Source organism: Stomoxys calcitrans, chromosome 4, assembly GCF_963082655.1.
Source record: "Stomoxys calcitrans chromosome 4, idStoCalc2.1, whole genome shotgun sequence".
In the NCBI taxonomy this organism is placed as follows: Eukaryota; Metazoa; Arthropoda; class Insecta; order Diptera; family Muscidae; genus Stomoxys; species Stomoxys calcitrans.
In genome coordinates, this window is record NC_081555.1 from 113,778,603 (window position 1) to 113,791,952 (window position 13,350).

The following is a 13,350-nucleotide window of genomic DNA, read 5'->3' on the forward strand; positions in this document are numbered from 1 at the left end:
CTATCTGGCCACTATTTTCACAGCGTGACTAGGACTTGCATATACTCCGAAAGCCTGGCAGGAGGCAAGGGTGGTGTTTATACCCAAGTCCGGAAAGGCACGTTGTGCGCCACCAAGGGCCTACAGACCTATAAGCCTTATGTCCTTTCTACTCGAAACCATGGAACGTTTTGTGGAAACCATGATGAAGAGTATTGCATCCAGAGAACTGCTCATATACAAACAGCATGCCCAGGAGACGAGGTTGTGCATAAAATAGAAGAATCCTTCGATGCCAAGACATACACATTGACAGTTTTTATTGACATCGAGGGGGACTTTAACTATGTGCGGACCGACACATTGATCCAATCCTTAGATCAGTTCCGGGTGGACCTGTTCCTTAGAGACTGGATGAACCATATGCTAAGGAACAGGTGCATAAGTTGCGGGTCCCATGACATAAATATAAGGGCGAAAGTCACACAGGGCAAGCCACAGGAGGGCATTTTATCGCCACTACTTTGGAAGACTACCATAAAAACCTACAACGGATGCTGACTGAGGAGGAATTTTAACCCATTTGCTATGCAGACCATGTTATAAAACTTCTTATAGGTAAGGATCCGAACCAGCTTTGCAGATGGACCTAAAAAGGTCTTGCAAATGACACATGACTGGACTACACCCAGGGGTCTTAATATTAACCCAGAGAAGATTTAAATATGCCTCTTCACGAGGTAGAGGAAGGTGGACCAATTTGGCGCGGCACATTTCCTTAATAAAACGATTTCGATATCAGACAAGGTTAAATACTTAGGAGTGACCTTAGAAAGTAAAATTAATTGGAAGTGTCACATTCAGAGCATACTGAAAAAGCTCACAGATGTTAGGCACTATGAGACGTAGGCTCGAAATGGGGCCCGAATCCGAGGATAGTCTACTGGCTCTACATGAGTGTGATAACACCAATACTTACTTGCGCCTCAGTAGTTTTTTGGACTGCGATGGAGAAAAAGTGCAACATAAGGACCATACAACAGGTTCAGAGAACATGTGGTCTTGGCATAGGCGGAGCGATTAGGACCACGCCCACTAGTGCACTAGACAGTCTTCACAGGCGGAGCGATTAGGACCACGCCCACTTGGGCACTAGACAGTCTTCATATCCTATCCATTGACATACAGATTTAGTGTGAGGCAGCCACTTCGTCTATGAGATTTAAGGCGATTGAAGATTTGATTTAGGAGGCGAGAAGCTCACACCATCGCGGTATAACCGAAGCGACGATAGGAATCCTCAAAGATATGGAAGAGGCTTCTGATACAATATCTGAGACGACACTTAAGGTCGAGTGCGAGGCACTGTTGCCAGCGGCACAGTCTTGGGCTGACGTGATCCTAGTATTGCCATTTAGAAGATCATGTAACACAGATGGATCAAAGCTTGAGGACAGAGTGGGCCTGGGAGTTTACATTGAAAACCCAGGGACTTAAATCTGTTGTAGACTTCCCGACCACAATACGGTCCTGCTGGTAGTGATTCGGGCGATATCGGAATGCATGAGGTGGTGTGGTGCTAACGCTAGGACGTCGAGTCTGAACATCTTTGGACTGTGGACTGGCGTCTATAAACTTGGTTAACCCGAAGCCTTTCGGGTCGACGCAGTCCGAGTTAAGGGAGTGGGCAACGAATGTGCATACAACATTGTAGAACAGCGAAACGGTCGGTAGGACGGCGAAGCTTCCATGGGGAGATCCGGATTGTGAGAAGACGAGGCTTTTACAGTAAGGAAGTAAAAAGGAGGTTAGTGTAGCTTTGGGTATCGTATCGGGACTTCTCGCAGGACTACGAGCTCACTTATGCAAAATCGATGCGGCAAGTGATAGCATTTGTAGGAATGTGGGGAAGATGATGCGACGTTGGAGCATTTCTTATGTCATTGCCCGGCTTTACCGCAGCTAACCGACACTTGGCTAACATACACCCGTACTTAGGTGGGGAATTTGGAAAACAATTTGGAAACAATTATGTATTTTGGAAGTTGCATGAAATTCCTTACTTAGATTTTCTTTTTCGAGGTTACTTTATAGTAATAAGAGCGCACAACAAGCCGAATGCTGGCTTAGGTGTATGCTCATAGTGGCATGGGTGGATTAATATCCGCACCCTCTTTTCAACCTTACTGCAATTTTTATCGAATGTGGCTGAAATTTTGCACAATGTCCTTCACTATAGAATCTAGCATCCAAATCGAGTTTGGTCCGAATGGATCCATCATTTGATATAGCTCGAGTAGTATAGCAATTCATACTTATCCTTTGTTTGCCTATAAAGAGATATCGGAAAAAAAAGAAAGAAAGTATATAGGATTCGTCGCGGCCGAACTTAGCAGGCTTTTACTTTTTTTATACCCTCCAACATAGGATTGGGGTATACTAATTCCGTCACTCTGTTTGTAACACCTCGAAATATGCTTCTGAGACCCCATAAAGTATATTTATTCTTGATCGTCAAGTCATTTTAAGTCGATCAAGCCATGTCCGTCCGTCTTTCTGTCTGTCGAATGCACGCTAACTTTCGAAGGAGTAAGTCTAGCCGCTTGAAATTTTGCACAAATACTTTCTATTAGTGTAGGTCAGTTGCGATTGTAAATGGGCCAAATCGGTCCATGTTTTCATACAGCTGCCATATAAAAAGATCTTGTTTCTTGACTGTTTGAGTCTCTAGAGGGCGTATTTCTCGTCCGATTTAACTGAAGCTTTGTAGATGGTATTTATCATTTCACTTCCAACAACTGGGTTAAGTATGATTCAAATCGGTACATAATCTGGTATAGCTGTCATATAAACCGATCTTGGAACTTGACTTCTTGAGCCAATAGATCGCGCGATTCTCATCCGATTTCGCTGAAATTTGCATGAGGTGTTTTGTTATGACTTCCAATGACAGTGCTAAGTATGGCGCAAATCGGTACATAACCTCATATAGCTGCCATCTAAACCGATCTGGGATCTTGACTATTTAAGCCTCTAGAGGGCGCAATTCTCATCCGATTTAGCAGAAATTTTGTACAACGGCTTTTCTCATGACCTTCAACATACTTGTCTTATATGGACTGAATCGATCAATAGCTTGATACAGCTCCCATATAAACCGATCTCCCGATGTTGCTTCTTGAGGCTCAAGGCGCAATTCTTATCCGAATGAACTGAAATATTACACAATGACCTCTACAATGTTCGTCATTCATTTATGGTCCGAATCGGACTATAACTTGATATAGCTCTAATAGCATAACAGTTCTTATTCAATATTTTTTGTTTGCCTTAAAAGAGATACGGCGCATAAAACTCGAAAAATGCGATCCATGGTGGAGGGTATATAAGATTTGTCCAGGCCGAACTTAGCTCGCTCTTACTTGTTTTTTATTTAATTGATGAATTTACTTGACTAAATTAAAAAGATTATCGTCTCTACCTTGAGCAACTAGAGACGAAAATATACACGATTACAAATCAATAGTGAGACAAAGGAAAGCAACTGAATGGCTTACGAAACTAATACCAAAAGAATATAAACTTGATGGAATGTTCTTGGGCAAAATATGCATTTTACCAAAAAAATACAGTAGCATAAATTCATGGCAAACTACAAACATATACAGGTACATATGTACAAGGAACCATGCCATATCAAATACTTGAATGTCTACACTGTAAACATCTACAATCCAGTATATTTTGTATCTCTTTACATTTATTTTACATTCAACATCATCTTTACTTCTATGTGTGTGTGTGTGTTGATATACCGCAGTTGCTGCGATTTTGTAAGCACTGTGGGGTTTTTGCGGTCCTGAAAGCGGCTTAAAGGCTTTGAATGGCATTCACTGGGAAGTGAACCGTTTTGGTCCTTGACAAAAGCGAGCCAAAGGCAAGCATTTAAACCACTATTTTGACAATGAAGGCAAAACGGCAGAAAACTGTAAACGCCCCATCACATCACACAAAAAACACAAGTATTTTTAATTGACATTTTAATCTGCGAAGATGGCAAAAAAGAAATGAAAACATTGTCGAAAATTTTTTTCTTGTTTTTATTTTCCTCATCGACAATCCTTTGAAATCTCTGGTGCTTGTCCTTTTATTAAGTGTTTGTTTTATACCCTCCACCATAGAATGGGGGGGTATACTAATTTTGTCATTCTATTTGCAACACATCGAAATATTGACCTGAAACCCATCAAAGTATTGGGGTGCCCAAAAAGTAATTGCGGATTTTTCATATATTCTTGATTGTCTTGACATTCTAAGTCGATTTAGCCCCGTTCGTCCGTCTGTCGAAAGCTCGATAATTTTAGAAGGAATAGAGCTAGGCGCTTGAAATTTTGCACGAATATTTCCTAATAGTGTAAGTCGGTAGGGATGGTAAATGGGCTAAATCGGTTCTTGTTTTGATAAAGCTGCCATATAAACCGATCCTGGATCTTGACTTCTTGAGCCTCTAGAGGGCGCAATTCTTAGTCGATTTGGTTGAAATTTTACACCAGGTATTTTTTTTACAACTGTGCTAAGTGTGATCTAATTCATTTCAGCACCTGATATAGCTCCCGTATAAACTGATCTCGAGTCTTGACTTCTTGAGCCGCCGGAGGGCGCAATTATTGTCCGATTTGACTGAAATTTTGCCTGAAGTGTTTTGGGTTGACCATCAACAACTGTGCCTAGTAAAGTTTAAATCGGTTCATGTCCTTATTAGCTTCCATATAACCCGATTTCGAATCTTGACTTCTTGAGCCACTAGAGGGCGAAATCAGTATCCGATTTGATGAAATTAAGCATGAAGTGTTTTGTTTTAACTTCTAACAACTTTGCCAAGTATGGCCCAAATCGGTTCACCCATATAAACCGATCTCGGATCTTTGGTTTGACCATCAGCAACTTTGCCAAGTATGATTAAAATGGGTTCATGACCCATATAGCTCCCATGTAAACCGATTTCGGATCTCGACTTCTTGAGCCACTACGAGGCGCAATTAGTATCCGATTTGACTGAAATTTAGCAGTAAGTGTATGGTTTTAACTTCAAACAGCTGTGCCACATATGGCCCAAATCGTTTTTTTACCTGATATAGCTCTCATATAAACTGATCTCGGATCTATATGTATTCAGCCGCTAGCGGGTGCAATTTTTAACCCATTTAGATGAAATTTTGCATGAATTGATTCGTTTTAACTTCCAACAACTGTGCCAAATATGGTTTAAATGGTTTCACATCCTGATATAGCTCCCGTATAAGCCGATAACCCTATTTTATTTCTTGAACCACTATAGGGCGCAATTATTATCGGATTTGGCAGAAGATTTTTTGAATTCCACTTTGGTCTCCAACAGCCCAACTAGGTATTGCCGCAATTGGTTCATAATTTGGTTTTGTTCAAATAGCATAGCAATCCTTTCCATTATCCTTTTTTTTCCTGTAAATAGATATCGGCCAAAGAACTTGATGTGATATATGATGGAAGGTATATAAGATTCGGCCCGGCTGAACGTTGCACTGTTTTATTTTTATACCCTCCATCATAAGATGGGGGGTATACTAATATCGTCATTCTGTTTGTAACTACTCGAAATATTCGTCTGAGACCCCATGAAGTATATACATTCTTGATCGTCGCGACATTTTATGTCGATCTAGCCATGTCCGTCCGTCTGTACGTCCGTCCGTCCGTCTGTCTGTCGAAAGCACGCTAACTTCCGAAGGAGTATAGCTAGCCGCTTGAAATTTTGCACAAATACTTCTTATTAGTGTAGGTCGGTTGGTATTGTAAATGGGCCATATCGGTCCATGTTTTGATATAGCTGCCATATAAACCGATCTTGGGTCTTGACTTCTTGAGCCTCTAGAGTGCGCAATTCTTATCCGATTAGGATGAAATTTTGCACGACGTGTTTTGTTATGATATCCAATAACTATGCCAAGTGTGGTTCAAATCGCTCCATAACCTGATAAAGCTGCCATATAAACCGATCTTGGATCTTGACTTCTTGAGCCTCTAGAGTGCGCAATTCTTATCCGATTGGAATGAAATTTTGCACGACGTGTTTTGTTATGATATTCAACAACTGCGCCAAGTATAGTTCAAATCGGTCCATAACCTAATATAGCTGCCATATAAACCGATCTTGGGTCTTGACTTCTTGAGTTTCTAGAGAGCGCAATTCTTATCCGATTGGAATGAAATTTTGCACGACGTTTTTTGTTATGATATCCAACAACGTTGTTGAGTATGGTTCAAATCGGTCCATAACCTGATATAGCTGTCATATAAACCGATCTTGGGTCTTGACTTCTTGAGCCTCTAGAGTGCGCAATTCTTATCCGATGGGAATGAAATTTTGCACGACGTGTTTTGTTATGATATCGATCAACTGTGCCAAGTATAGTACAAATCGGTTCATAACCTGATATAGCTGCCATATAAACCGATCTGGGATCTTGACTTCTTGATCCTCTAGAGATCGCAATTATTATCCGATTTGCCTGAAATTATGTACTACGAATCCTCTCATGACCATCAACATACGTGTTTATTATGATCTGAATCGGTCTATAGCCCGATACAGCTCCCATATAAATCGATGTGTCTATTTTACTTCTTGAGCCCCCAAAGGGCGCAATTCTTATTGGAATTGGCTGACATTTTATACAGGTCTCCAACATGTAGTAACATAATAATAGCAGAGCAAATCTTTTCTTATATCCTTTTTTGCCTAAGGAGAGATGCCGGGAGAAGAACTCGGCAAATGCGATCCATGGTGGAGGGTATGTAAGATTCGGCCTGGCCGAACTTAGCACGCTTTTACTTGTTTTTTTGCTATATCTTCACTGTCAGAGTTTGCTTTGTAATTAAACGCTTGAGTTTTGAGGTTTCAGCACTTTAATTTTCGCTTTTATTTTGCGGCCTTTGGTTGCAATGGGGCTGAGGAAGTGTTGAGATGTCAAGTGAGCCTGTATATGGTAAATATTGTTAATGAATTAAAAATTAGTAAAAGGCATTAAATACGACCGAGCTGGGCTCAAATCAAGAGATCGGTATATTCATATGACAGCTATATCCTATATTCCTGGCCCAAGCCCGGCAAGGCAAGTGATGCGACACCAAAGTCCTACAGACCCATAAGATTTACGTCCTTTCTACTCAAAACCATGGAATGTATTATGGACACCATGATAAAGATGCCAAAACGTACACCCTGGCGGTAATTCATTAACATCGAGGGGGCTTTTAACAATGTGCGGAGCGACACACTGATCCAATCCTTGGACCAGTACCAGGAGGACCCGGTCCCTTGAGTCTGGGTAAACCATATGCTAAGGAGCAGGTGGATAAATTGTGTGTCCCATGGTAAAATAAGGGAGAAAGTGGCAGAGGGCACGCCTCTGCCACGAGGGCAATTATTTCAGTGTGATCTTGGGCAGGAAACGGAATTGAAGGGTCACATTCAGGAGCGTACAGGGAAGGCTCACAGATGTTGGGCACTATGTAAACGGGCCGTAGGCCCGAAATGGGGCCGGAATTCGAGGATTGTCGACTGGCTCTACAGAAGCGTGATTAGACCAATACTTACTTACGCCTCAGTGAATTGGTGGACTATGTAGAGAAAGTGCAATATAGGGAAAATAAAACAGATTCAGAGACCATGTTGTCTTGGCATAGGCGGAGCGATAAGGACCCCGCCCACTAGGGCACAGGAGACTATTCTAAATATGCGACTCATTGACATACAGATGAAGTGTGAGGCAGCCACTGCGGCTATGAGACTTAAGGCGATGGGAGAATGGATTGAAGATGGGAGCTGCTCATACCATCGCGGTATAATCGAGGCAACGATAGGAAACCTGGAAGGAAGGGAATAGGTTTTCGATCGGATACCTGAGATGAATCTTGAAGCTGAGTGCGAGGCACTACTGCACAGTCTTGGATTGACGGAACCCTAGTATTGCCACCTGGAAGATCATGTTGTACGGATGGATCAAAGCTAGAGGGCAGAGTGGGCCTTGGGGGTCTATATTGAGAACCCAGGGACTGAGAGCTGTTTTAGACTACCTGACCATAATACGATGGTGCAGGCGGAGATCCGGGCGATCACAACATGCGTGAAGTGGTGTGGTGCTAACACGAGGACGTCGAGTGTGAACATCTTTACCGACAGTAAACTTGGTTAAGACGGAGCCTTTCTGGTCGATGCAGTCCGAGTTTAGGGAGTGGGTGACGATTGCGCATGCAACATTGTGGAACAGCGAAACGGTCGGTAGGACGGCGAAAAGCCTATGGGGGGATCCAGATCGTGAGAAGACGAGACTATTACTGAAAGGAAGAAGATCAGTATAGCTATTGGTCTCATAACGGAACACATAGTACTACGAGTTCACTGATGTAAAATCTGTGCGGCAAATGACAGCATGTGTAGGGAATATGGGGAAGATGATGAGACGTTGGAGCATATAATTTGTCATTGCCCGGCTTTCGCGTCTAACGGATACCGTCACTTAGGTGGGGACACAATACCAGACATGGACCAACTTAGGGGATTGGTATTGAAAACAATTCAGGATTTTGTAAGTAGCACGGAATTCCTAACTTAAAATTTGTTTTCAGAGGTTACTTTGTAGTTTTTAGAGTGCACAACAAGCCTATAACTGGCATAGGTGTATGTCCATAGTGGCATGGGGCGGATTAATATCTGCACCCTTTTTATAATCCAAATAAAGACCAATCTGTACTATATAGGACAGCACGTATATAAAAAAGTTCAGTGATTTAAAATCAGGAAATCGGTCTATAAGTCAGCTATATCTAAATATATGCCGATCTGTGCTATATAAAATACGAACGGCGAAGAGCCTAACACAGCCCAATGTGTTAAATTTCAGCGAAATCGAGTAAAAAACGTGCTTTAATGGTCCCAGGAACTTGAATCGGGAGATAGGTACATGCAAATGCAAATGCTCATGTACATTCCATAGGGAACAGGGGTAAACTTCTCCAGTAGCAATGAGTGCTGTCCGATTCAAGTTTAAGCTTAATGATAAGGGCCCTGCTTTTTATAGACAAGTCCAAAAGGCGTGCCGCAGAGCGACACCTCTTTGGAGAGAAGTTTTACATGGCATAGTACCTCACGAATGTTGCCAGCATTAGGAGGGGTAACCACTGATAACATTTTTTTTCTGATGCTCTGGCCAGGATTCGAACCCAGGCTTTCAGCATCAAAGGCGGACATGCTAACCTCCGGGATACGGTGGTATATATGGCAGCTAAGTCCAAATATAAGGCTAATCTTGACCATATGTGGTACGAATATCGAGGGTCCTAACGCAACTCATTGTGCTTCATTTCAGCAAGATGGGTTAATAAATTCACATTTCACGGCAGATCGGTATACATGGCAGCTACATCCAAGTCTAGATCGATCTGTGCCGTAGTGAACATGGAATTCGAGGAACCTTTCACAACTCGCTATCAGCGAAATCTGACAATAAATGTGCCTATTATGGGCGCAAGACCTATAATTGAGAAATTAGTCAACATGGCAGTTATATCGAAATATAGACCGATCTTAACCATACTCGCTACGAATGTCGAGGGTCCAAACGCAAATCATTCCTGTGGTACAGGGTGTTATAAATTAGTGAATTTGTTTGTAACACTCAGAAGGAAGAGAGATAGAGCCATTGATAAGTATACCGATCGACTCAGAATCACTTTCTGATTCGATTTAGCCTTGTCCGTCAGTCTGTCTGTCTGTCCGTCCGTCTGTCTGTCCATGTTAATTTGTGTACAAAGTACAGGTTTCAGTTTTCATCCGATCGTCTTCAAATTTAGTATGAGTATGGTCTTCGGCCTAGAGACGAGGTCTATTTAAATTGGAAAAAATCGGTTCAGATTTGGATATAGCTCCCATATATATGTTTGTCCGATTCGCAGTAATACTGCAATAAAATGGTCATTTGTTAAACGATTCTCTCGAAAATTGGCAGGAAGGATTTTCTTATGATTCTCGACATTACTGGTGAATTTCATACGTCGTTAAGATTTAGATATAGCTGTAATCGGTTAAGATTTAGATATAGCTCACATATCTAAATCTATTACTGGCGGATTTCATAGAAATCAGATTAGATTTAGGTAAAGCTGTCATATATGTATATCGCCCGATTTTAACCCCAAGAGTCGATGCAAGCGCATTATTTGACCAATTGTGCCAATATCTTGCTTCACGCTTTCCTCGACGGCTACCACATTATCTGAGAAGTTTGCTTGAAATCGGTTCAGAATAAGATACTGTCCACATATATATGTTCGTCAGATTTTGGGTAATTTTCATAAATGTTGTTGTTTGTCAACCGTAGTTATTACAGTTTGAACATATTTGCTCGCCGAGGTCCATCAAAATTGGTTCAGAATTGGATATAGCTCCCACATTGTACTATGTAAATAAAGCTTAGGTAAATCAAAGTTTTCCTAAAGAAAACCTCATTCAGCCAAGCTGAGTTAAAGTTTTCCTATAGAAAACCTTTTTCAGCCAGGCTGAATTTAAGTTTTCCTAAAGAAAACCTTATTCAGCCAGGCTGAATTAAAGTTTTCCTATAGAAAACCTTATTCAGCCAGGCTGAATTTAAGTTTACCTATAGAAAACGTTATTCAGCAAGGCTGAATTTTAGTTTACCTATAGAAAACGTTATTCAGCCAAGCTGAATTTAAGTTTACCTATGGAAACCCTAATTAAGCAGGCTCATATAAATTTCAAAATGTCCTTAAAATTTGTTTACCCAACCCTCAAAACCTAGTTTTCAACAAAACTGTTCTTTCTCTCGTTTCAGGTTTTCCCAGCACACAACCACTGAATATATCCGATAGTGATAAATATTGATTTAGTTTTAAAACAAAACCACGAAACAACTATTTGTTGTGCAACAAAAAACAAAAAAATGAAGCCTTAAACAACATAGAGAGCAGCAAAAACCAGAAGCAATAAATAATTTAGGAAATAAAGTGCATTAGCAAAACCCAAAATAAAGTGTATCCTCTCCACTTCAAAAAAAAGAAATAGCGAATAAAAAATTCAACAAAATAAATTTGGTCTATAGAATCTACATAGCGTAAACCAACCGATTAAAGCAACAACTTCTACAATAGCGGTGACTGAGGCTATTAGAGTACCACATACCATATAAACTTTACAAAAAGCACACTGAGAGCAGCACACTAAAATGGGCAAGAAAAATTCCAAATTGAAGCAGGACACCATCGATCGCTTGACAACGGACACATATTGTAAGTAAAATGTATAACAAAAACAAAACATTATAAAAATACTAGGAAGGACATTCACTTCGAAAGAAAACACACCCATAAAATTTAAGCTAAAAGATAAAAATTTGGGGTTTTTGAGTTACTAGGCTGAATATAGAAAAAACGAATTTTTCGTTAGAGAAAAATTTATTTTTAACTACGTCTTAAGGAAAACTCTTCTTTCTGGTATACCCTCCACCATTAAATGGGGTTATAAGTATTTCGTCATTTCGTTTGTAATTCATTGAAATATTGATCTGTGATCCAAAAGTAGGGTTCATATCGGTCTAGAATCTTATGAAGCTTCCACACAAAAAGATCTCTCGATCTGTCATCTTTAGCTTGTGGGCGCAATTATTATCCGATTGGCCTGACGTTTTGAACGTAGAGTTTACTTTCGATTTTCAATATCCACGTTAAGCATGATCGAAATTGGTTTATAACCTTATATAGCCCCCATATAAACCGACTATCCGAATTGACTTCGCAAGCCTTTTGAAGGTGCAATCCCCATCTGATTTCACTGAATTTTTGAACGTGGTATCTTTAAAAGTTTTAACAACCATGACAGGAATAACTTGCTATGTCTCCTATATATTTGACGAAGTATTTCAAAGATTTTGTACCATGCAATCGATGGTGGATTGTATAAAAGATTTGGCGCGGCCGAACTTAAATCGCTTTTGATTGTTTTGTTCCTAAACAACATTTCATGAAAATTTTGCCTTTGGAAAAATTCGTAAAAAATTTGAAATTTCTTAGAAGAATTTGATTAAAATTTGCCTTTGACAAAATTTAATTAAACATTATTATACCCACCACTAAAGGATGAGAGTATATAAATCTAGCCATTCCGCTTGTTGAACCTTGAAATATTGATCTGCGACCCCACAAAGTCTCGACATTCTGAGTCGATCTAGCCATGTCCGTCCATCCTTCCGTCGAAATCACGATAGCGGTAGAACGCGTAAATCTAGCTGTTTGAAATTTTTTACAGATACTTACTATCGATGTAGGTCGTTGGGGATTGCAAATGGGCCATATCGATTCCGACTTGGATATGGCCCCCATATAAACGATGCCGCGATTTGGCTTCTTGAGCCCTTAGAGGCCACAAATTTCATCCAATTTGGCTAAAATTCAGAACAAAGTTACGACTTCAACATCCATGCCAAGTATAATCGGAATCGATTTATAAACAGATATAGCCCCCATATAAACCGATCCCCGGATTTGACTTCCTGAGCCCTTAGAAGCCTCAATTTTCATTCGATTTATTCGGTTGCCAAAAAGTAATTGCGGATTTTCATATAGTCGGCGTTGACAAATTTTTTCACAGCTTGTGACTCTGTAATTGCATTCTTTTTTCTGTCAGTTATCAGCTGTTACTTTTAGCTTGCTTTAGAAAAAAAGTATATTTGATTAAAGTTCATTCTAAGTTTTATTAAAAATGCATTTACTTTCTTTTAAAAAATCCGCAATTACTTTTTGGGCAACCCAAAGCTGAAATTTTGTACAAAGACTTGAGTTGTAACTTCCAACATCCATGCCAAGTATGATCGGAATCGGTCTATAAACAAATATAGACCCCATATAAACCGATCCTAGAATTTGACTACTTAAGCCCTTAGAAGCCTCATTTTTCAAGCGATTTGGCTGAAATTTGGAACAAAATTTTGTGTTATGACTTCCAACATGATTATGATTCGAATCGGTCTATACATAGATATAGCCCCAAATAAAACGATCCCTGAATTTGACTTCTTTAGCCCTTAGAAGCCTAAATTTCACCTAAGTTGGCTGAAATTTAGCCAAAAAACCTTTCTTATGACTTACAACCTCAGTGCCAAGTTCTATTCGAATCGGTCAATATGGTGATTTAGGCCGCCTAAATCGCTCTCGGGTCTTTTCCAGGATATGGCGTAGTCCAAATATCTGGTCTATGGTGGATTTACCAGGTCTAAAACCACGCTTTCATTTGAACCTCATATAGGCATGATCAGCTAATAT

The 13,350-nt window shown here is 40.3% G+C and overlaps 1 protein-coding gene across 2 annotated transcripts in view; it reads left to right on the forward strand.

Annotated features, from left to right (window-relative positions):
• Window positions 1–13,350, forward strand: part of LOC106086192 (frequenin-1) — a 228,447-nt gene that overhangs the window by 111,351 nt on the left and 103,746 nt on the right. For both annotated transcript variants that reach the window (XM_059366688.1, XM_059366689.1), the window contains one exon: window positions 10,869–11,322. In XM_059366688.1, the coding sequence (XP_059222671.1) occupies window positions 11,259–11,322 (64 nt within the window). In that variant the 5' untranslated portion in view covers window positions 10,869–11,258. The remainder of the gene's footprint in view (window positions 1–10,868; window positions 11,323–13,350) is intronic.